Source organism: Doryrhamphus excisus, chromosome 3, assembly GCF_030265055.1.
Source record: "Doryrhamphus excisus isolate RoL2022-K1 chromosome 3, RoL_Dexc_1.0, whole genome shotgun sequence".
NCBI lineage: Eukaryota > Metazoa > Chordata > Actinopteri > Syngnathiformes > Syngnathidae > Doryrhamphus > Doryrhamphus excisus.
This window is the reverse complement of record NC_080468.1, coordinates 29,740,646-29,765,731: the sequence shown is the minus strand read 5'-3', so window position 1 is coordinate 29,765,731 and position 25,086 is coordinate 29,740,646. Positions and strand designations below refer to the sequence as shown.

At 45.6% G+C, this 25,086-nt stretch overlaps 1 protein-coding gene across 5 annotated transcripts in view; it reads right to left on the bottom strand.

Moving 5' to 3' along the window:
• Positions 1-13,708: 13,708 nt before the first annotated feature.
• LOC131124882 (thyroid hormone receptor alpha-B) overlaps positions 13,709-25,086 on the bottom strand; it is a 104,907-nt gene continuing 93,529 nt past the window's right edge. For all 5 annotated transcript variants that reach the window (XM_058065825.1, XM_058065827.1, XM_058065826.1 and 2 more), the window contains 4 exons: positions 24,779-24,984; positions 23,188-23,334; positions 22,607-22,865; positions 13,709-20,898 (listed from right to left, as the gene is read on the bottom strand). In XM_058065825.1, the coding sequence (XP_057921808.1) occupies positions 20,648-20,898; positions 22,607-22,865; positions 23,188-23,334; positions 24,779-24,984 (863 nt within the window). In that variant the 3' untranslated portion in view covers positions 13,709-20,647. The remainder of the gene's footprint in view (positions 20,899-22,606; positions 22,866-23,187; positions 23,335-24,778; positions 24,985-25,086) is intronic.

Genomic DNA, 25,086 nt, shown 5'->3' with positions numbered 1-25,086 from the left:
ACTCAGTACCTCCAAATCAGAGGCCATGGTTCTCAGTCGGAAAAGGGTGGCGTGCTCCCTCTGGGTTGGGAATGAGGTCCTGTCCCAGGTGGAGGAGTTCAAGTATCTTGGGGTCTTGTTCCGAGTTCGAGTGAGGGAAGGTGGGAGCGTGAGGTCGACAGACAGATCGGTGCAGCCTCTGCAGTAATGTGGTCGCTGTACCGGACCGTCGTGGTGAAAAGAGAGCTGAGCCGGAGGGCAAAGTGCTCCCACCCTCACCTATGGTCATGAGCTTTGGGTCATGACCGAAAGAATGAGATCGCGGATACAGGCGGCTGAAATGAGTTTCCTCCGTAGGGTAGCTGGACTCACCCTAAGAGATAGGGTGAGGAGCTCAATCGTCCGGGAGGGGCTCAAAGTAGAGCTGCTTCTCCTTCACATCGAGAGAAGTCAGTTGAGGTTGTGTGGGCATCTAGTCCGGATGCCTCCCGGAGGCCTCCCTGGTGAGGTGTTCCGGGCATGCCCAGCCGGGAGAAGGCCCTGGGGCAGACCTAGGACACGCTGGAGGGATTATGTGTCACAACTGGCCTGGGAACGTCTTGGTGTCCTCCCGGTGGAGCTGGAGGAGGTGGCCGGGGACTGGGAAGTCTGGGCTTCCCTATTGAGACTGCTGCCCCCACGACCCGGATAAGTGAAATCAAAATATATTTAAAAAAGTTGTAATCTAACAATTAAAGGATGTACTTGATGTATGCGATAAAGTAATCCATTATGAGGAAAAGTAATGTCATCTTAGGAGCATAAAGTTGAAATATTACAGAAAATCATTTAAAAAAATAATAATAGAAAAATTTTAAACTGAATAAAGTTGTGATTTTTTGGAAAATTACATTGCGGAAAAAGTTATGTTGTCAGAATAAAGTCTGACATAATGGATACAAATACGAGAAGAGAGTTTGAAATATGACCCCAAGAGCACATCCACGACTCATCCGAGAGGTCACAAAAGACCCCACAACAACATCCAAAGAAGTGCAGGCCTTACCTGCCTCAGTTAAGGTCAGTGTTCATGACTCCAGCATAAGAAAGACACAGGGCAAAAATGGCCTGCATGGCAGAGTTCCAAGACCAAAACAACATTAAAGGGGACCTACTTCTACCGTGCTGGAGCCTATCCCAGCTGTCCACGGGTGAGAGGCGGGGTACACCCTGGTCTGGTGGCCAGCCAATCACAGGGCACATATAGACAAACAACCATTCACACTCACATTCATACCTATGGACAATTTGGAGTGGCCAATTAACCTAGCATGTTTTTGGAATGTGGGAGGAAACCGGAGTACCCGGATAAAACCCACACATGAACGGGGAGAACATGCAAACTCCACACAGAGATGGCTGAGGGTGGAATTGAACTCAGGTCTCCTAGCTGTGAGGCATGCACGCTAACCTGTAGCCTGCTTTTTCAACTTTTCTGACATAAATGTAGTTAGAATATTGTCTTCCCGTATAAACCATGACAAAGTTTCAGATTATTAAGTTTGCGCATTTAGATATGAACCCTGAAAGACGTTTGGGAAGGCTCAAAACACACTGTTTCAAAAGGCGTGGTCAAACTGCTCCTTTGCGATGTCACAAAGGTTCATAGGGCGTGTGACCAATCACAGTGGGCCATGGGTGGAATAAATTCAAACCCACGTTTTGGCAGGAAGCACAAATCAATGGAAATACAGCTGTAATAGGTGCAGATTCTGGAAAATCAAAAAAGCTTTCTGTGCAGGTTATTGTAGCTGCTCTATAGGAGACCACAAATCAATACAAAGGGTTGTAAAATGAGCATAATAGGTCCCCTTAAGGCTGGTCTCCATTTTGGCAGAAAACATCTTGATGATCCCCAGACAGCACATAAGGTGGTTCTCTCAAAGATACAGTGGTGTGAAAAATAGTTTGACCCCTTCCTGATTTGCATGTTTGTTTCAGATCATCAAACTAATTTAAATATTAGTAAATAACAACACAACTGAACGCTAAATGCAGTTTCCAAATTAAACTTGTTTTATTAAGGGAGAAAAAAACGTAATAAAGCCATTTCTAAAGCTATGGGACTCCAGCCAACCACAGTGAGAGCCATTATCCACAAATGGCCAAAATATGGAACAGTGGTCAACCTTCCAGGAGTGGCCGGCCAACCAAAATGACCCCAAGAGCGCAGCCACGACTCATCCGAGAGGTCACAAAAGACCCCACAACAACATCCAAAGAAGTGCAGGTCTCACTTGCCTCAGTTAAGGTCAGTGTTTATGACTCCAGTATAAGAAAGACACTGGGCAAAAACACCTCCTGCATGGCAGAGTTCCAAGACCAAAACCACTGCTGAACAAAAAGAACATTAAGGCTGGTCTCCATTTTGCCAGAAAACATCTTGATGATTCCCAAGACCTTTGGGAAAATACTCTGATCTGACCAGACAAAAGTTGAACTCTTTTGGGAAGGTGTGTATCCCATTACATCTGCCGTAAAAGTCAAAGAACATGATAGCAAGAGTAAAATATGGTGGTGGTGGTGGTGGTAGTGTGATGGTCTGGGGTTGTTTTGCTACTTCAGGACCTGGAAGACTTGCTGTGATAAATGGAAGCATGAGTTCTGGCCATCTGTTGGTGACCTCAAGCTGAAAGCAACTTGGGTTGTGCAGCAGGACAATGATCCAAAACACACCAGCAAGTCCACCTCTGAACGGCTGAAGAAAAACCAAATGAAGACTTTGGAGTCCTGAGCTGAATCCTATTGAGATGCTGTGGCATCAAAAGGCTTCATACTGGAAAAGCCTCCAATGTGGCTGAATGACAACAATTCCTCCACAGCGCTGGAAGAGACTCATTGCAAGTTATCACAAACACTTGATTGCAGTTGTTGCTGCTAAGGGTGGCCCAAACACTTATTAGCCTTATTTAGTGTTCAGTTGTGTTGTCATTTGGCTAATATTTACATTAATGATCTGAAACATTGATAAGTGGACAAACACGCAAAGAAAGAAATCAGGAAGGGGGCGTTCTCGATCCTTTTGGTCCTAGACTGTGTTCATGCATGAACAATGGAACCATACCAGAGCAAACGGACTCTAGACCGTTTCAGATGGATGCAAAATGAAACATATCTAAGAAGCCTTAGCACGCTCCATCTGACATTGTTCATGTCGTTCACGTATGATAGCATCTTCTTTCATCGCTGGCACAGACCAGATGAAAGTTTCTTCAAACAGAATTGAGTTTGCATGCAGCTCGTCCTAACGAGCTTCACGGGTGCTGCAGCTCCCTCGTGCACAAACTGACGGGGGTTGGCTAAAAATAACACACATGTTCTCTTCTTTTATCCCGGAGATTCTTCAGGGGCGCTTCTTGGATCTGAACAACAAAGACGCCTTTAATTAGGAAGTTTTCAAGTGATGGACGGATATCAAACAATTGAAGGATGCTGAAACAGTCCAATGTCGGGCAATAGCTTTGCACTGCTGACACAGCAATTTCATGTATTATCTAATAGTATCTCCTCACATCCCATGGACGTCCAGGACAGTACCTCTGGATTGGCAGACTGGGGTGGTGGTCCCCCTTGTCAAGAACCGTGACCCGGAGAGTGTGTTCAGCCTTCCTGAGGTCTATTCCAGAGTTCTGAAGAGGCAGCTACCGTTTTGAGAATGACTCAGGTCTTGGTTTACTGGTCCGTCCACATTTCTACCCTCACCTAAAATCACAAGCTTTGGGTTGTGACTGAAAGAGCAAGATGCCAAAATCAGTTTGGGTGCCTGGAATCGAAAAGAAAAACGTCCCGGAACTCAAATTAGAGCTTCTGCTACGTCATATCGAGACTTAGCTCTGGCATCTCCAGGTCTCCTTGTTGCTGCCGATGTGGGCGTTGAAGTCTCCCAGCAGAACAAGGGAATCCCCCGAGGGAGCACTCTCAAGTACTGCCTCTAGGGACTCCAAAAAGGGTGGGTACTCTTAACTGCTGTTGGCTTATAAACAACAGTCAAGACCTGTCCTCCAACTTCGGGTTGGAGGGCGGATCTTGACTACCTTCTTGTTCACCAACTCCAACATACAGGCCCTGAGCCGGGGCGCCGAGATTGCCACCCCTTGTCTGTCATACCTCACAGTTTGCAACGCCAGACTGGAATAAAGTCCAGTCCCTCTAGAGCAGGGGTCTCAAACTCAATTTACCTGGGGGCCACTGGAGCTAGGGTATGGGTGAGGCTGGGCCACATCAGGTTTAAAAAAAGAAAAACAGCAACACACATTTATTAAAAACAGCAAATAAATAAATAAATAATAAAGTTCCGTTCCGGTTTTCCACAAGAAAAGCTCTGATAAAACATTCCACTGTTCTCAAATATCTTCATTAATCTTCATTCATTTTCATTTGTATTTATCATCTTTATTTTTCCACACAAAATAAGATGAATATAAATAAATAAATAAGAATAAAGAAAATAAATAAATCAGTCAGTAATAAACAAATAAAATAGTGAAACAGCAAATTAAAAAACAAGAAACCTCATATAATTGGTGGCAGAGAAATTTTTTTTTCAGTTTTTTTTTTAGACCCTTAACATGAACATTAATGAAACTTAATCATTTTACCCAATTGGCAAGTTAGCATCGTACTCAGTTACATTGAGCTGCTTTATCTTGTGACTGGTATTTACACTTTTACACTTTTCACTGCTAATCCAATGTTGCAGTTGTTGTTGGAACAGACATTGACAGCTTTGCCTTATTTATTGATTGACCGCAATACTCACAAAAGAAAGGTGGACAAGCACTTAGCAGCTGAAATAAAGCGCCTGAAGTTGGTTTCCTGCCTGGAAATCCTGGCGCTAACCCGAGCTAGTGGGTGCTCAAACTGAGCCTGAAGTAGCGCTGGAAGCCGCGTCGACCAGGCGGAGCTCGGGTAAGAAGCGTTAGAACCAGCCGAGTTCTGTGTATCATGTACCCAGAACCAGGTTGTGATCTCAGTCATGGATGACAAGAGAAAAAGCAAAACAGGCGGGTTCACTTGCTCGCATATGGGCGGGACAAAATCACATCAATTGTGTCCGGTGTGCACACAGCTTTAAGATGTACGTAATTTCTAGGTGCATGACACCATACAGCAGGGGTGCTCATTAAGTCGATCGCGATCTACCGGTCGATCGCTGGTCGATCGCGGCGTGACATTAAAAAATATCATCCCAGCATCAATGCCGTCACTTGATTGATATACAGGGCAGCCATTCAGATGACAACTGAATGTTGCCCTTCGGGCGACCAATCAAATCAAACAACGTCTCTAAGTGCAGCAGAACTTACGATGTCAGCCTATCATCCATCCCCGTTACTTGATTGACATACAGGACAACCAGTCAGATGACAACTGAATTTTGACCTTTAGGTCACTGCTCATGCGTAAACAACGATGCAAAGTGCTAAGCTAGTCGGCGAATTGCGTCAGATTTTAAGCCCTCACTAAAGTTTATGGTCACTAAAATGAGTGAAGGAGCTGGACCAAGTAAAAAGGCAAAAACTGGACCAAGTAAAAAGGCAAAAACATATCACTTCCATACGGATATGGAATATTATACGGATATTATGATACGGATATTATCCATGACCGATAAACATTTGGAAGTGTGCTTGAGGCTGGCTATCAGCAGCTACTGTCCGGACTATGCATCCCTGGCTGGTTCAATTCAGTGCAAGTCATCAAAGTAAACTCAGGTAATTACAAAAAATGTTAATAGTTAATTATGTGTGTTTTGCAATATTGGCTCATTTGGTTATGTAAGGTACATCAACATACATTGTACGTACAAATAATCCTCAATACATTTGAAAATAAATAGATGTTTTGCATTTTTGTAGTGGGTAGATCATTTTGACTCGGTCATTTTAAAAGTGCTGAAAAAGTGTGAGCACCCCTGCCATACAGCATCCATATCAAACTCCATATCAAGGCGGGGGCCTCAAATTAGCATGCGGCGGGCCGCGAGTTTGAGACCCCTGCTGTGTGTTGAGGTGAGTTCCTTTTGCTGTCACGTCTATTTTTCCCATTCAAATTTACACGCCAAGCACTTATTGAATGCACTTCTGCCACCTGGTTGGCCATTTTTATGGCTTAACTGCTCTCAAAGTGACATCCTTTAGTGTTCAGTTGCAACGTGAAAGACGTATAAATATGTGTATGTATAGGTCAGGGGTCAGCAACCCGCGGCTCCAGAGCCGCATGTGGCTCTTCAGCGTCTTTATTGTGGCTCCCTTTGCAATGCTAGAATATTTTTAAATACCCGAGTGGGGAAAATGCATGTATTTGTAATGTATTTAAAAAAAATCCAACTTTGTGTGAGACCATGAATGCATCCTGACTGATTGCATGAGCATGAAGATGAGCAGACAGGATGCTATCCAGTTCTCTCTCACACAGTTAAACATGTAGGAAAATAAGTCATACTTTACACGTACATTTATGTAAGTTTATCTCCAATACTAGCAAGAGTACTCCAACTCTTTTCTTATCTGAACTACTTTGATACCCCCAAATTCCCCCCAACGTTGTTTTAAACAAATCTTTTGCGGTTCCAGGCTATTTTTCTTTGGTGGGCAAGGGGGTAAAATGGCTCTTTTCATAGTAAAGATTGCCGACTCCTAGTATAGGTAATAAATGCATCTTTAGGGTGGAGGAGCTGGGATTATAAAAACACATAAATACGTTTTGGGTATTGAAAGAGTTAATGCACAAAATAATCATCAAACCATAAACCATAAATACTGCAGATGCAAACTTACTGAAGTCCATGGTGTTGTTACTTTTTGTGACAAGGTCGAAAGCAGGCTTAAAATGCTAAACTAAAGAAGATTCAGTTTATACATAGGCAGAAATTCACTTATCACAGTCGGGTCTGGAACCAATCAAACGTGATAAATGAGGGATTACTGTGAATTAGCAGTTATCTTATGAAAACGTGAGCTTGGATCATCACAGGAAGCTGCAGCGTTATTCTTGCAAAGCTGAAATGTGACAAAAGGTTGTCTGGTGACCGAGCCGCCCAAGTGATGAGAAACTTCACCTGACCCTTTCTCAAAACGCACAAGAAAAGAGCCCAAACGCTGAAGACGGACACGTTCCAGACTGATGTGTGAAGAAATGACGCTCCTAAATGTATTTATTTTATTTTTTTTTCAACAGTATTGTTTATTTCATCAAATTAATTTTTTTAAGCAGCCCACTTTGATTCCCACAGCAACAGCATTGCCAGGCATGCATGCACGTTTGGAAGACTTGAAGGACAGGATGTCTGTTTTTGAATACTCTGAGAAATAAACATGTTTTGCAGCTATTTCATGCTGTGCTATTGTTGTATTTTATACTACAGAGCTCAGAGTCCATCTAAAATGTCAATAATGCTCACGGTTCAATATTTAAGACGGTAAAAGTCAGCTTTAGTGCACACATTTTCAATGCAACTTTCATAAAAAGTTCTTGCAAACGTGTTGACTATTTGCAAGAACATTTTTGGGTCAGTGGTGCGACAAATACATCAGCAGATATGCTTCCATCCCAATATGCATTTCTACTTGATACAGCTTGGACTTGATTCATCATTGGGAATGATGGAGTCCTGTTGCTGCATTAATGCTGCTACTGTTGTGTTACACCTGGCACCTGTTACATTTGGGGACTGTTTTTTAAATATTAAAAAAACTGGAAAGAAACGACAAAAGGATACAGGAAGCTCCAAATGTCTAACAAGTGTCCCAATACTTTTTGTTTACATCCAACATGAAATGTAAATCATACAGCAGCGTGCTAAAAGCTGGTGGAATGAGAGCATGTTAAAAAATGCAAACCCCTATCAAAGTGCTGGAGGCTCAATGGAGGCAAAGACGCCGCCGAGGCCCCTCCCTCTTTCCGCCTCCATGTCAGATCTTTCACATGTGGATGATTAAAGAATAGATTTCTATTTTTAGAACAACTCCTGCTGCTCAGCGTGCTTCTCTCTAACTTGTTTGGATGGTGTCCTGCCAGTGCAGCTCCATTTGGCAAGGAACCATATATGCTAACCGGGTAGTCCACCGCTAACCGAGCAACTCTATTGTTCCATTTGAATGCAAATGGCAAACAGAGGAAATGATGGCGGGCGGATGGCGGGCACACATACACACATGCACACACACAGAACCTGAAATGAATTCCTTCTTCTCCCAAACCTGCCAAGGAAAATGGCAGTTTTCCAGCCCAGCGAGATTAAAACTGCACACGGCCCGCTGACAAAGACCTGACTTCTATTCTTTTTTTGACACTGACGGAGTACAAATAAAGTTGTACACGCACACGCACACCCACAGGTTGATCAATAGGCAGCTTATTGAAGTGACTCCTCAGGCAAAGTGTTGAGGTCGAAGCTGCTGCTGGTCCATCTTGTTGCATCAATCTGTTGCTCCAGGCTGCTTGGGAAGACCAGGAGCCCTCTGGCAAGGGCGTGGTCTGTCCTACACGCTTTTAGGACGGATGAGCTTTCAAAAAAGAGGGAGGTGGAACAAACATGCCAGCTGCTGATGAGTGAAGATCGAACGTTCCAACGCATCATCTTGAACCTGCTAACAATGCTAACATGGTAACATTAACATGCTAACCCATAGCATAACAGCGCTATATGTTTATATCAGTTATATCAACATTTGATCAACTTACAGGTCGGATCCCTGCCTCAAATCAAAGAGTGGTAACATAGGCACCGCTGGTGCAGCCGGACGTAAGGGCGGTGGGTCCACCTCGCCTGCCCGAGGACGAGCACTCGCTGTCAGACACACTTTGTCAGAGGAGCCATGGAGCTCAGAAGCCGGCTGAGAGGGCGCTGCGTTTACTAAGAAACAATTCTGGTACAACATTGGTCGTGGAAATGTGATCAGTACACGTTTTTTTTGCAGGACTACAGTGTTCCGGACATTGTGGAGTTTGTAACTTGCAAGCATGCAGGTAAGACGCTCCTTGTATGCGCCCTTATAAATTGCTACTTCCAGCTTGTGCTTCTGACTTTGAGTAACGATGGGAAGGCATCAGACTTCAGCAACAGTTTGGCGGACAGTCCAGCTCCGCCAAAACAGTCCCATATTTTTTTTTCCCTTCACCTGGACTCTACAACTCCAACCACTTCTGGTCACTTCTTTAGGCAAGTTAGCTGTCCTTCAGACCTGAACAAGCGGCCATTGCCCATATAAGGAAGTCTGTTCACTGTGACATCACAGTGAGCCGGTGTTAGAAAAAACTCTCTCTAACCAAACTTCCAAATGCGCAAACCTCATTATCTGAAACTTTTTAACACAAGAATGCAACATTCTAAATACATTTATAGGCCAGAAAAGTCAAAATAGTAAAATAGGTCCCCAGTACTTTTTTGTATGTTGTTGTGGGGGCTTTTGTGACCGCTCGGATGAGTCGTCACTCTTGGGAAGGCGTCGACACCACCAACATCCTTTTGGTCAGCATCCTTGCCATTCACTGACAAACGTCTCCTCCTGTTGCTCCTTTGAGGACAATTTTGACTTCCAGCACCAACAGTTTAATTCCTCTCAAGCCCCATGTCATCTTTTCGACCTCAGTGCACTTTCCCAAGCATACATGCGCCATAATGTCCACTTATTATTGTGTCAAATGCCTTTAGTGTGCAGAATAAACACACTTTAAGGTCGGGTGTTCATCTGATGCTCGCAAAGCCTCTTAAGCTCATTAAATTCATTTTGAGAAAAGATTCTCATTGTTGTGTGCCTGCATTTTTAATATATCCACAAGGGGGCGACAGCACTAATGGCAGCCTATGCTGTACTGAAGTCTGCTACAGTATTTCATTCATTCATTTATAATAGTAGTAATAGTAGTAAATATTGAAATGAACTTTTTTTTTTAATTAATAGCAATTTTAAATAAATGAATAACAACTCTAAAATAAAATAATGTCAAATTAAAGTGTAAGTACTGTAGTTACTTGAAATAGTTAGTACTTATGATGACATGCAACAGTATGGCCTTTTTAGTCTTCATTCTGTGTTTTTCCAGACAAAGTGAAGGTGAAGCCCGGCTGTGACCCGTGCTTCTTCTCAGCCGCGTGGCCTGCAAGTAATGCATTCAAGAACATAAAGACAACGTCTCGTGTTTCAGCCGACTGCCGTCCTCGCCTGACCTGATTTGCAGGCCTGCGTACGTATGTGCGCCGGGAAAGGAAGCAGAAGGAGGAGGAGGGGGCTTACATAAGAGGGGGCCTCTAATCTAATGTACATGCTCACATGCTTAATGCACATGGCCGGCCTGCTCGGGCTCATGCATTATTTCTCTGCTTGGAAATGAGAGATGAGAAGAGGAGGACTTCCACTTGTCTGGGATATTTGGAACGCTTCTTGTTCTTCTTGAAGACTGCTGGACAACAAACAAACACAAGACAACACGGGAGCGGACATGACGGGAAGCCCAGCTGGCTGCTGCCTTTTCCCCTCGGCCGAGTGGAAAATTCCTGCAATGACTGAGCATGGACATGTGTGTGTGTGTGTGCACATATGGGGGGGGTGAATACAGTAGGGTGGATCTAGAAGGCGGGGCTAAGAGTCAAAGAAGCCTCATTGGGATTGGCTGCCAGGAAAGCTGCCATAGTGAGCTCACATCCCCCACAACAGCCCCCCCCCCCCCACGCCCCCCTTCACTTGACAACATGCAACAAAAAAAGTCACACACATGCCCACATCATGACGTGCTAAAGTGCTAACCAACCCGCTTCACAGTCATTATGGGTCTGCCCTCAATCTTAGCGAGATTACCATCTTGGATTACAGCGCACTTTAAATTAGCATCTATTTTTATCGGAACCTGCACCACTAAAAACTCCAGAAACTTGCTCCTATTGCCCCAATGACCGTCTAACCCAAGTGTGTGCACCCCAAGCGTCTTAACCCGTCCCATCTGGCCTTTCCAGATTCCTTCACCACGGAAAGTAGTGGGCTTGGACTAGGGGAAGAGTAGGGGAAGGCCTGAGTTGCTGAAACAGTCAGATGAAATCGCTAGTGCAAACAACACAACACCTCAACACACATGTCGCACAAAGTCATTTAACATAAAGTCAGATTGTTGGATCCCGAATCCGATCCGGAAGTAGAGATTGGACAGTCCCAAGTTTCTCAAGAAAAGAGGTTACTTCAAGGCTTTAGTTTAGCATTTTAGCATTTTATTTTTTATTTTTAGTGTTAGCTACCAGTGTTTAAAAATCTCGGGTAGAGCTAGGCTATAAGCAACCACGGTCCCTGTATGCACGCTCTATAATGCTACACAGACAAGCGCGTTTGAGGGCTCGCCCAGCTGAAGAGTGGCCCATCGTCACTAAACAGTCCAGTGTGAAATGCTGTTGACAGATTAAAATGCAGGGCTGCACGGCGGTCGAGTGGTTAGCGCGCAGACCTCACAGCTAGGAGACCCGAGTTTGCATGTTCTCCCCGTGCATGCGTGGGTTTTCTCCAGGTACCCCACCTCCAGCACCCCCCGCTACCCTCGTGAGGATAATCGGTAAAAAATGAATGAATGAATGAAAGATTAAAATGCATTTCTTTTGCTGGTAGGGAATCAGGAACTCCAACCACTTGTGACTGATGGTGGCGTCTTTGGGAGTTGGAAACAAATGTGGCTTTCCCTTACGATGTAATCATAAACACAGAAGCAGAGCTTGGGGGAGGGCAGAGAGCTTATCTGGCTCACAGCCACGCCCATATAAGGAGGTCTGCTCCTCTGTGACATCACAAAGGAGCGGTTTTACCATGCCTTCTGAAACTGAACATTTTGAGCCATCCCAAACTTCTTTCAGGGCTAATTTCCAAATGCCCAGACATCATTATATGAAACTTTGGCATGGTTTAACACCAGAATACAACATTCTAACTACATTTATAGGTCAGAAAGTGGAAAAAGCACAAGTCGGGATGTCCTACTATATCAGCATAAAAATGCGATATCAGTTGATATTGGCATCGGATCCTCCAGAGGATTGCAGTTATGCATAATCCTACTATTTGGCCACCCCTAACTAATATTCACAAGCATGTACCAATGACATAATCTCATGCTGCCAAGAATACCTAGCTCTCTGCCATTGGCTATCATGGGCATCAAAGGAGAGAAACTCTTGGTTTGGCACCCCCCCCCCCCCCCACCACCACAACCCGATCCAGAACCTATGGATCATCGTCAAGCCAAAAAAATCGATGAGGGTGGGAGGCAGATGGCAACAAAACAGTAGCTGGGGGAGGTGATCCAAAGGAATTCAAGCAGAAGCGTTCACACGGAACTTGAAAAACGACTGAAATTGTCGTGTCTTTTGTGTTCACTAACTATGACTTCCTTCTGCTGCAAAGTCAATAAATTTCCGATTCTTAACAATCAGTGAAATGCTTAGAAACTCTGTTGTGCATAATAACGTGGACCGGTGCATTTGAAGGTTTTGTCTTTGAAACAAATACTGTTATCATTGGGACGTTTGTTCCATAAAATCTAATCATGATGACTGTAATTTATATTAACTATTTTGCAAAACCTGAGAAAGACATGATAATAATCACTTGGAACAAGACGCTCTGACCCTCCAATATTTCTTCATGCACGGTTATCACAATGTCACCTTGCAAACTGAGGCTCCAAGATTGGGCACCTGTCGGTGGGAACTTGGTCGGGCCACGCACCCATGCACCCATGCATCCAAAGACAGTCATATGCGCATCACAGACACATCCCTTTCCTCAGCCAACGCCTTCTGCGCCATAATCGACTGCATGGGGTTGCAGCTGGCTGCCGGCCGCACTGGGATCTCCATCTTCCCTTTCCTCTTTGTGGCACTAGTCTTGTGTTTTGTGTTCATGTTGTGTGAAAATGTGTTTACTTGTGCAAATGTATGCTGAGGTTTTTTTAACAGTCCCACAGTGTGCTCCTCTATCAGGTGTTCATTCATTCATTTTCTACCGCTTTTCCTCACGAGGGTCGCGGGGGTGCTGGAGCCTATCCCAGATGTCTTCGGGCGAGAGGCGGGGTACACCCTGGACTGGTCGCCAGCCAATCACAAGGCACATATAGACAAACAACCATTCACACTCACATTCATACCTATGGACAATTTGGAGTGGCCAATTAACCTAGCATGTTTTTGGAATGTGGGAGGAAACCGGAGTACCCGGAGAAAACCCACGCATGTGCCTTGTGATTGGCTGGCGACCAGTCCAGGGTGTACCCCGCCTCTCGCCCGAAGACAGCTGGGATAGGCTCCAGCACCCCCGCGACCCTCGTGAGGAAAAGCGGTAGAAAATGAATGTCTAACTTTTTATATCTGACTGCTGTGCCCCACTTTTAGCCTGTTTTTTTTTTTTTTAGCTCTAAATGAATGTATAAATGTTTAATGCATCTTTTACTTAACTCTATTTTTCTTCACTGTGAAGCGTCTTTGAGTATTTTGAAAAGCGCTATACAAATAAAATGTATTATTATTATTATTAGTCCATCTATGGGGAGAATTGTCCACTGGGAAGAGAAAAGGGTCTTGAACATCCTCGATGTCGTCCACCCTCATCATCGCGCGGTGCTAAGAAGACAGCAGAGACACAAGCGCTTGGTCGGGTTTGACTTTATTAGTGTGTGATTGCTGAAGAACTTGAAGAACCAACGAGGCGATGAGAAGTCACTTTAGTCACATGTTTATTACATAAATAGACCACAGTCACCATAAAAATATCTTCCTCTCAAAAGCCTGACCGACAAACCAAAGACACACAACACGGATACAAACACACACGCTGATTGTCACACGCAGACCCGCACGCACAGCACCTGACCTCGGGTGGGGGGTGGGCCCGGGGGTCAGGTGCAGGTGAGAGTGGGGGGGTCTAGCGTGGTGAAGGTGGTATGAGAGGACATCACAGTAGATAGTCGGCTGATTCCCGCGCTTTGTCTTTTGTTTCTGTGCTTCCTGAAAAGTTGGCATGAGGACACCTCTGCGTTGTCCTCCTGAAGGTGGAGGAGAACCTCCTGGACTCGCCGGTTCCCCCGTTTTATTCCAGATGTGAGGCGTCTCTTTCACGTGTGGTCTTTGGCACCTTCCGTCTTCTTGAGGTCTTCATCTGTGAGGTGCATTGTGTGTTTGAAGTGTTTTTTCTTTGAAAAAGTCCCAGAAAGACCTGCAGAGAGCTTTGTCACGTGAAGATGATGAGGCGGAACTCTTTTCACACGCGTTGGAGATGTCTGCATTATTATTCTCGTTTTTATGCACACACACACAAACAGGCACACACACTTTGTACAAGGTGAGTGGGACAACCATGGATGAGCGCAGGGTGTGGTGGTGAGGTGGTGTAGACTCTGCTGGTGTCGTGTGAGGCGGCTTGGACCTGCTACACAGTGGAACACGTTTTGTGTTTGGATCCCTTCATTTGGGTTTGGCTTTGCATATGACTGTGGACTTTACAGTAAGTGTGCTGGGTGTGGAACCAGAACCGGACAGGCCCAAGAACGGGGACAGGGGGGCGTAAGGGGCGAGGGTGGGGCAAGGTCCTGAAAACACCCTTTGAGGCCGATCTTTCGAACCTGAGCAGTTGTGAAGCTGACAAACATTTGCATATTTCAACCTCTGGTGTAAAGCGTACATTCGTAGCTGTCTTAGTTTTTTTTTGTTTTTTGTTTTTAATTCCCAGCCGTTTTGCTAACGAAATAAAACATCTTTTAAGTGCTTTCGGTTGGCTTCGCCCCGCACCTCTCCAAATCCCAAAGCCACGCCTACTCGACTTCCTGCCTATGTCACAATGCTAGATGGCTACATGTTAGTATAGAACAATCCAACGTCGGTCGATATATGCTAAGCTATCAGAACAACACGCAACTAACGAGTATCTAGCTAGGCTAGTACCTAGCCTAACTAGCTAGTACCTAGCAAGTATGTTAATGCGGAACATAGCAGAACTAAACTATAGAATGAATGTTGAAATATCCTAGATTTCCTATTGATTTACATCAGGGCATGTCCCAATGTTTGGGCGTTCTTGAATGTTCTTCCCATAATATTTTGACTTTATTCTCATATTACATGTCATATTTTTCCCTAAAGTACTAAAAGTGAATTTTCTTCAATATTTGAACTTTGAAAAATATATTTTTTTCTTAAATACTTTATTAAATTAAATTAAACTATTAAAATGACATTACTTTCCCTCATAATATTTTACATTATAACTCTTCTTATTGTTAGAATTTTTTTGTTTTGACATTCTCATATTTTTTTTTTCTATTTCTGTTGTGGTTTCCCCGAACTATTTCAGCTTTCTTCTTGGAAATAAACACATCATTTTGACTTGGAAAAAATACAATTCTGTTGGTTTCACTTAATATTTCAACATGATGCTCCTAAAATGATGATATATTTCCTGCTACGCTTACACGTCATTCTCGTAAAATTGCAACTTTTGTCGTTAGATTTCACCTTTTTTCCTTAATATTTTGACCCCCCTCACACCTTTTTATTGTTTTATTGTTGTGCCAAGGGGCTTTAAATGGCCCCCGGTCTGCACTTTGGACACCCCTGATTTAAGTCAACTATTGAGTCAGGCCAAAGTATTAACTCCCTGTGATGTTCTTTAGAAAGGAAACGCTATCAATCTATATGTAAACACTGCCAATGCTAACTCTATGTCTTTTAAGCCTTCGTCATTCGCTCCCGACTGCTAACGGAGCATGCTAACATTGAGTATACCCTCCATAGCAGCTCAGAGTTCTCACCTGAGTCGTTCAGACGCTGTAGGTACAAACTCCGAAAGGAACAGAAAATGGGCTATGAAAAATTGGCATTCACTTTCAATGGTGGAAAAGTTGGGAATTTTAGCACACCTTTCCGGAATGAGCCAAACATTTTGACACGTGAATGGCTGAAGTTGGAGGACAAAATAGGGAAGCCTTGCATGCCATGTCAAAAACAGCCAAGAGGTCATACGGGGCAGTGTCCCAGAAACCGAAAACACCCACCCAGCCAGTTCCTTGCCAGCTGTGACTACAGATGTAGATTACCACCACCAGTGTTTGACTGAGGAATGGGTGACGTGCTTTAGGGGCTAAAAAAACAAATCCAAATCCATGGATTTGTTTGGTGCTAGTCTAACACGGTGCACGGTGCTAGTCTAACACGGTGCACGGTGCTAGTCTATCAGTATCTTACTACATCTTACTACATCTTACTATCTTACTGCAGTAATAAAACTCTAGATAGTAAAGTGTAATTTCACGGGACTGTTCCACAGCGTCCACTTAGGGTCCCGCCATGCGATGACCCTCCCCGAACCTTTTGGTACCATCGCTTCAATCTCTTTCGTGCTTTTTTTCTTTCTTGTTTTTTAATCTCACGCGTCCTCAGGAAGAGCCACTGCCCTTGTTTATTAAAGGTCAGAATTCCCACCTCTTCCCCACATCCCTCCCTCTCTCGCCAGCTGAGCACCCTAGACACACGATTAGGTACATTCCTCCAAAGTGTCACACACCTGAGATGGCCTGAAAAGGTGCTTTGAGGGCTATGGGGGTGTTGGGGGGAAGGGGGAGGGTGCGCATCTCGACAAGAAGCATGGCGTCACATGATCACACACGCACAGCAATGACACAACTGGACCTCATCACAAACAAAAAGACTCAAAAGGGGTGGGGATGGAAATCAACAGCAGATCCCCGCAAAGGCCCCCCCTCCAAAGCCTCCTGCGAGCTTGATGTTGGGATCGACATTTGATCGATTCAGCTCCAGAACCCTCCGCTTCTCTCTTCCATTGCCGTTGTTCGCCCTAAGTAATGCATCTTAAGGTAGGTATTTGATTAACCGGTCAACTATTTTTTTGGATTAATCGGATTTCAAAAAACATTTCCAATTTCGGCCCGATATATAACGGCCTACATTTTGCGTGTGAATGCAGAATGAGGAGGAGTGCGGGGATCCACTGTGTGATGCAAACACTGGAGACAAAAGCATCGGTGGGTTCTCCATTTAGGATGAAGTGACTGAACGACACCAAATGCTATTTCTCATGCTTTCCCTGCAGAAATGACAAACGGCCCAAAGTCAGACGGAGGAGGACGCAACAGAGAAGAAGACAAAAGCACAAAACAGATGAAAGTGGCTTCCATCTACGGTTGATCATCATTTATTAGAAAATGTTCTTTTACCTGAGAGAATCCTTCAATAAGCTTTCCCAACAATATCTGCTCTTCACGTGTGTGTGTGTGTGTGTGTGTGTATGTGTATGTACGTGTGTGTGTGTGTACTGTAAGCCTGCCGGTGCTCTCAGGGGTGGGTGGGGGCGGGTCGGTAGGGCGAACGTCATTAAGAAGAAATCACCTCCCTTCCTAATAGGTAAGTGCATGGCGAGACAGGAGGAGGTCTCACTCGCAACGCTAATCATTGCATTTGGCCTCCAACGTTTTGGAAATGTGAAGCTCCCTTTAACGATAATAACAAGAGTAGCAATAGTACTCCTTCTTGTGGGGGCGGGGCGGGGCGGGGCGGGGCGTTGTGGGGCATCAGCATGCGGCATCCAAAGTGCTTTTTTTGGTTTAAGTGCTTTCGTTTGTGATGTCGCTTCCAATAAAAGGTCTGTGATGGCTAATCACTCTTTACATTGACTTGGTCGCCGGGTAGAAAACTTTAAAGCTTCACACGGGTGCAATTTAAGGGGCGGGGCCTCAATCTTTTGAAGACTTAAAAAAAAAGGTATTTGCCCACCGATTGATAGAGCACCGGCACACACACACACACACATACACAGGTTTACAACCCCAAGGTTACACAAAGATCCTCTCAAAAGGTGATGCTCTACTTTGGAGGGAAATTGCATAGACGTTGTGCATATGCAGACAAACACACACACACACACACACACAAAGCCTGCAGGAGGGAGGAGCGAGAGAGGAGGGGGTGGGGACATAGAGGAGGAGGAGGCGGGGCCAAGTGTTGGCATCAGTGTTGGACGGATTGTTGACCGGACAACACACACACACACAAACACAAACACACACACATGAAGAGCGTGGGCGTGTGTATGTGTTGCGTTCCGTTCGTTCTGCTGGTGCGTGGAAGTTGGGTGGCGGCGGGCTCGTGTCCGGCCCCCTCCTGTCAGCTACATTCAATCCCAGAAACGCTCAGCCGCTACAGAAGCCCCAGCTCCCCGGGCCCGTATTGGCCCCTCCCACCACCACTAGGGCTAGGGGGCGCTAGAGCATAGTAGCGTGGACACGTGTTGTTGAACATCTCCCAGAAGGTCGACATGTGCCTGCAACTAAATTAGGCTCCTCCCACCAGATCCTTTTGTCGTGAGGTATGACGAGATTGTGTTTCAGTTTGTGTTTTTCTTTTTTTTTCTTTTCTCCATAAATGTATTATTTAAAAAAAACAACAAAATTAAAAAAAAGGTAACGTCTTGTTTTGCTTGTAAATTGCTCCTGATAAAAGAGGGGGGGGGGGGGGGGCTGGGGGTGCGTCGTACGACACACACTTACTCGCACACGCACAGACAAGATGGCGGCGAGAGACAAGCAAGGCCCGAAAGTGACCAATCCTTTTCTTTGACGTGAGGTTCCCCACCTGCCCCCGCCCCTCCCCAACAGGAAAAAGGAAAAGCAAAGTTGAGGAGTCTTTTAAAGTCATCTCCTTTTTTCTTTGAGGATTTATAATTATCTCTTTTATATTCTCTTTCTTAACTCTACTTCTGCTGATGCAGCAACACGCGCACAAACACATGAACACGCGCACACACACACACACACACACACACACACACACACACACGCGCACACACACACACACACTCATTTAGAATTCCTATCCCGCACCAGCATCCTGGATCCTCGTTTGCTTTCATTTAGAAAAGGGGGGTGCAGACCATCATGGCCGCCTTGTCTGACAAGGAGGGGATCCACTTCCTGCTTCCTCCACCACACAAGCCCCGCCCCCTCCCTTGTGACTGCCTCTGTCACACAGAAGCTTCCGCCACCCAGGAAGTGGGTAGTGGGGGCGGGGGGACAGGGGTGCTGGAGTAGTGCAAAAACTGCCGCCAGCCTGGCTGGGTGGGCGTGTCCTGAAGGTGGTGGGGTGCAAAATGAGGCGGAGCTATGTTCCAGCTGCCGACCTGATGATGATGATGATGGTCCAGGTCTTCATGCCTTCCACCGTTTGTACCTGGGTGGGGCGGGGCTTCTAGAACGCAGCACTGACATTGTTCCATCTGTCTCCATCTGTCCACTTCCCGTGCACGCCCCTCCTACCCCGGGGACACCTTGGAGGAACCTCCCACAAGGACAGCCCATAGAACTTTGTAGACCTTTTCCACGTTAGCTCATGCAAGTGGAGCATTTTCACATCCAAACTGTCCTTTTTCGGGTGTGTGTGTGTGTGTGTGTGTGTTTGGGGGCGGAGTGGTGTCCAAATCGAAAAGATGACTTTTGGTCCCGTATAAAACACGATAGAACCTTCCACCAAGATGGCGGGCCCTCCTGTCTTCTTCAGTGGTATTTCTTTTAAATAGCACTGAGGGTGTGTGCGTGGGCGTGTGTGTGTGTGTCCACTTAGGTGAGGTAGTGCCCAGAACCACGGGGGGCAGTGGGGGTGTGTCCACTTTGAGGTAAATGGTAGCCTTCTCGGCGTTGGCCTGTTCTCAGTGATGCCCGCGGTTCGTACGAAAAACACCAAAAACAAGAAAAGGCAAATGCGAATGGAAGCCTGGAGGGGGCAGCACTGAGCTGAGCCTGTGAGGAGGGGCTCAGTAAAGCCCCCCCCCCCCACAGGTCAGGGCCAAAAACAACAACAAAAACAAATCAAACGAGAAAAGAAAAACGCCGCCATGGCGCTGCAGGATGCAGGCAGGCGGCAAATGAGGCATACACGTTTACTGAGGTGATGCTGTGTGTGTACGTGTGTGCGTGTGCATATGTGTGTGTGTGTGTGTGTGTGTGAGCTTCATTGCCTTACTATTCAAAGACGCTCCTCTGAGGACATGAGCGATTTAAGGCTGAACTCTACAGAGCTGCAGTCCCACTTAAATCCTGTAAACCTCCGCCCTCGTCCTGTGCCCCCGCCCCTGGAGGAGCCGGGGCTTCCACAATAATAAGGCAAGTCTGCTTGTGTGTGTGTGTGTGTGTGTGTGTGTGTCACAGGAGCCGGTCCGATGACAAAAAAGGTAGCAATGGAGCAAAAAAAACAAAAACATAACAAAATGGAGTAGTCTGCTAGAAAGATAGCACCGGCATCACACGGGATGGACTGGAACGGCTCAGATTGACTTGAGGAATCCGTGTTGGATCAGCCCGCTGTGGTCGGGGTCACCCGAATGACACCCGGAGCACCTGCTGATTGTGAGGCTGCAGGCGGGCGGTAATACTGTTGCTGCTGTGTTTGTGTGTGTGTGTTGGCAAATGCTAAGTAAGACAGCATGCTCAGACAGAAGGGCCCCCACACGCCGGAGGAGAGTCCTCGCCTCTTCCTGCTGGTGAGTCCTTTCCAGTTTTTGCAAGGCGTGCTGTACAAAGTGGGACAATTCCCGCGCTCGCGTCCTGTCCGTCCGTCCGATTACAGACCTTCTTCCCGCTTCCCCGGAGGCGCCCGTCACACGTCCTGGTCCTCGAAGACCTCCAGGAAGAGCGGAGGGAAGAGCTCGTTGGGACACTCCACCTTCATGTGCAGGAAGCGGCTGGCATGGCAGGCGCCAATCATGCGCAGGTCCGTCACCTTCATCAGCAGTTTGGGCCAGAAGTGGGGAATGTTGTGCTTGCGGTAGTTGATGTAGTGCTCGAACGCCAGCAGGTACGTCTCCTGGCACTTCTCGATCTTGTCCACGCACGTCAGGCCCGAGCGGTCTGGGGTGGGGGGCGGAGCAAAGACAGTCAAGCGTGAGATGTGTGTGTGCACCATACTTTAGTGCAGTGGTTCTCAGTTATTTTCTGGGGGTCGGCCCCAAATGTTGGCCCCGTCCAACTCTTTGAGAAGCACCGCTTTAGTGTGCCGTCCTTTTCAGGGACACATTTTCTTCCTGGAAATATCTGGACTAGGAATTCTGGAACCTCATCCTATGACCCTTTTTGAAAACAAAATGCTATGACCTTTTAAATACTTTCTGCCTGTTTTGAACACTTTGATTGGATTTGGCACTACCTGTTTTGAAAATAATGTAAATATTTGGTGCTGGCTGTTTTTTTTTTTAAAGAACATTTGTTTTTTTTTTTATTTATTTTATTAATTTATTTTTTTAGTTTATTTATTTGTACAAAGGTCCTTTAAAGCACCATAGTTGGGTTGTTTTTGGATTTAGAGTTACCTTTTTCTTTAAAAAAAACATTTGGCACTATCTGTTTTGAAATAGATAAATAGACATATATAGGCTATTTCCTATTTGGCGCTATATGTTCTTTTTGTAATATTTGATTTTATTTTGTATTTTTTATTTATTTATTTTTACATTTGGCGCTACTTATTCACCCTTGCTCACAAACATTATAAAAGGGACTGGTCGTCGTTACTTGGCCTTTTCCAAAATGATTTTTTAGATTTCTATTTGTTTTGTGTTCCTTCAAAGCCCCATAGTTGTTATGTTTTTTATTTTAATTTTTTACATTTTTAAAACATGTTTGGCACTTCCTGTTTTTTCCAAAGACTTGGCTCCCTGTGTTTTGTTTCATATTTGGCGCTACCTGTTTGTTGCTTTATTTATTTATTTTTTGGCTTATTGTTTGTTTCTTTTAAATTTGGTGCTACCTGTTTTTAAAATATTTGATCTACTTTTGTAAATGTTTTTTTTAACATTTGCGCTACATATTCACCTTTGCTCAGAAACATCATAATGAGTCTGGTTGTCGTTACTTGTCCTTTGCAAAAATTATTATTTCAGATTTAGATTGTTTGGTTGTCCTTGAAAGCATCATAGTTGCTGGGTTTTTTTTTTAAATTAGATTTGGTGCTACCAGTTCTTATTTTTAAGATTTGGCACTATGTATTTTTCCAGATTTGCCCACCTATTTTGTTTTATATTTGGTGCTACTTTGGTGTTTCTTTGTTTTTTTTTTATTTTGCGCTACATTTTTTTTTGCTTAAAAAAAACTATTTGGTGCTACCAGTTTTTTTTAAAGATTTGGTGCTACCTTTTTTGAAAAAAAGATTTGGTACTACCTATTTTTCCAGATTTGACTACTTGTTTTGTTTTATATTTGGTGCTGCCTGTTTTTTTTTTGGTTGGCTTTTTTAAAAAAACGATGTGGTGCCTCCAGTTTTTTTTTTTTAAAGATTTGGCGCTACCTGTTTAAAAAAAATATTTAGTGCTACGTGCTTTTAAATAGATTTAGTGCTACTTTGGTGTTTCTTTGCTTAAAAAAAAGATTTGGCGCTAGCTGTTTAAAAAAAAAGATTTTATGGTCATTTTTTTTCGAGATTTGGCTCTACTTGTTTGCCCTTGCTGACAGTGTAACGGGACCGTTTGTGTGTAGGTTGTCTTTCCAAGTCCATATAGTAGACGGTGTTGTACCTCTGCTTCTAAACCAGCCACATGCATGGATAATCGCTTTCCTGACGAACCTGAGCTCATGAGCAGCACGGCCTGCAACAGCGCCACCTCCGTGTCGTCCAAGTTGAACTGCGCCAGGCTCTTTCCCAGATCAAAGATGGCGTCCGACACCACGCCCAGCCCGCCGTTCTTAAGTTGCTCGCGCTTCACCGCCATCTCGCCGCTCAGGGTCAGCGTCTCGCTCTCGGGGTCATAGCGCATGGCCGCCCGCAGCGACATGATCTCCATGCAGCAGCCTTTCAGCAGGATGATCTGGTCCTCGCATGGCAGCTGGCAGGAAAGACGCAAAGTCTCTCACACGTGGAAGTAAATGCATTTTGATTGACGAGAGACTTCCATGATGGATGCACAGTCCCGCCCCCTCATGTTAAACCCACAGACCATCTGCGGGTAAATGTAATGAATTCTCCCTAATGAACGTTTCATATACCACTGCTGCCGACAGGCCTCTTTGTTGTCTGCGTGCGTCCCCGCCGTGCGTGCTTAAACGCCCACATGGCATCCATCTTACGGCCACGCCAAGACGAGGAAAAAAATGAGAATGTGTCCCTGACTCCAAACACGATGGCGTTCCATGTCGTACGGCACTCACCTCGGAGAACATGGGCAGCTTTTTGGCAAAGTCGACCACACGCGTGATTGCGGGAGTGATGATCTTGGTGAATTCGCTGAAGGCCTCCAGGTCCACCTTGTCTCCGTCTGACGTGGGCGCCACCGGTGACTGGCCGATCTTGTCGGGCTGAGCAGAAGACATCAGCACCAAAAATCAGATATGTTTTTTTTTCAGCCAATAATGATGATGATCAGCAAAGTGTATGGCTGCTATTAGTAATTAACTCATTCAATACCAAAGACGCAGTTTTACCTTTTTAGAAGCCAGTATTGAGCATCTCTAATTTGTATACACATACATTATGTGGGGGGGCGGCACGGCGGTCGAGTGGTTAGCGCGCAGACCTCACAGCTAGGAGACCAGGGTTCAATTCCACCCTCGGCCATCTCTGTGTGGAGTTTACATGTTCTCCCCGTGCATGCGTGGGTTTTCTCCGGGTACTCCGGTTTCCTCCCACATTCCAAAAACATGCTAGGTTAATTGGTGACTCCAAATTGTCCATAGGTATGAATGTGAGTGTGAATGGTTGTTTGTCTATATGTGCCCTGTGATTGGCTGGCCACCAGTCCAGGGTGTACCCCGCCACTCGCCCAAAAACAGCTGGGATAGGTTCCAGCACCCCCACGACCCTCATGAGGAAAAAAGCGGTAGAAAATGAATGAATGAATGAATACATTAGTTTGTTTCACTCACATGAACACACACACACACACACACACACACACACACACACACACACACAATGACATTCCTCTACTTGGTCTCTTGAAGCTTCACACTTCCTCAACTAATCCCCGTGTGGCCCCCTTCCCACCACACCCAGCCACATCCTTCTAGTTGCCTGGCAACCACCCTCCGTAACGCTCTCCATCAGCCCCCCCCATCGCTCCTCCCACCCGATGCCAATCTACGCCGGAAAACCTGACAGAATTCCGCCCCGGCAGAGAACTGACGTCAGGAATCCTGACAGCCGGCCCCAAGTTAACCTGAGCGAGTGAGAAAGAGGAAAAACTGCCACCGCCGGCTCGCCTGCCAACTGGCAGATGAGGGGAGCGAGCGAGGATTTTGTCGAGGCCCGGATAAGGAGCCGGCTCGGAGGCAAACGCAGATGGGAAAGCCGCTGAGGGACAGCGAGACGGGAGGAGAGAACAGTGGGAAGAGATTAGAGCAAAAATAGGTGGGGAGGAAAACTTATGAAAGGAATTAAGAGCCCAGAAGGATTAGACAGAATAAACCTGCTGAACGCTGGAAAGTGAGGAAGATGGAGGAAGGCCTGCTGAGAGATGGGATGCCATGTTTGTTATTTCATTCCCTTTATCCTCACTGCGCACATGTGTGATCATCTTTCAGCATTCCGGGAAAGAAGGCTATTTATGAGACAATAACTGCCGCAGGACGTTCATATGGAAGTATGTCTACTATACTGGCTAATAGGAGTGTAAAGGTGACTATAGGGGTGTTATTTCACATCTAGAGGGCTCCAATAATGTTAAAAATGCATCGCCATTCCCCGTTTGCTGCAGTTATTCACAAATTCCACTTCCAGGAAGTACTCATGTCAGCTTCGTACCAGGAATTTGCGCTTCTGTTTCCACTGGGAACCCTGAGCGTTGGTGTGCCGGTGGGCCTCCGTCACCATGTGGATCACATCCCACTCCGACCCAGTGGGCTCAGGGCGGTTCTGGAGCGTCTTCACCATTTCCTCCTTCTTGCGGCGCTCCCGATTCTCCTCAATGAGACGCCGCTTGGCAACCCTCTTGGAGTCGTCCAGCACCACTGCCGGGAGCGAGAGAGAGAGAGAGAGAGAGAGAGAGAGCGAGAGAGAGAGAGACACCACGTCAGCTGGACTAAGGTCTGGTGGACTTTTGTTGCCAAAGA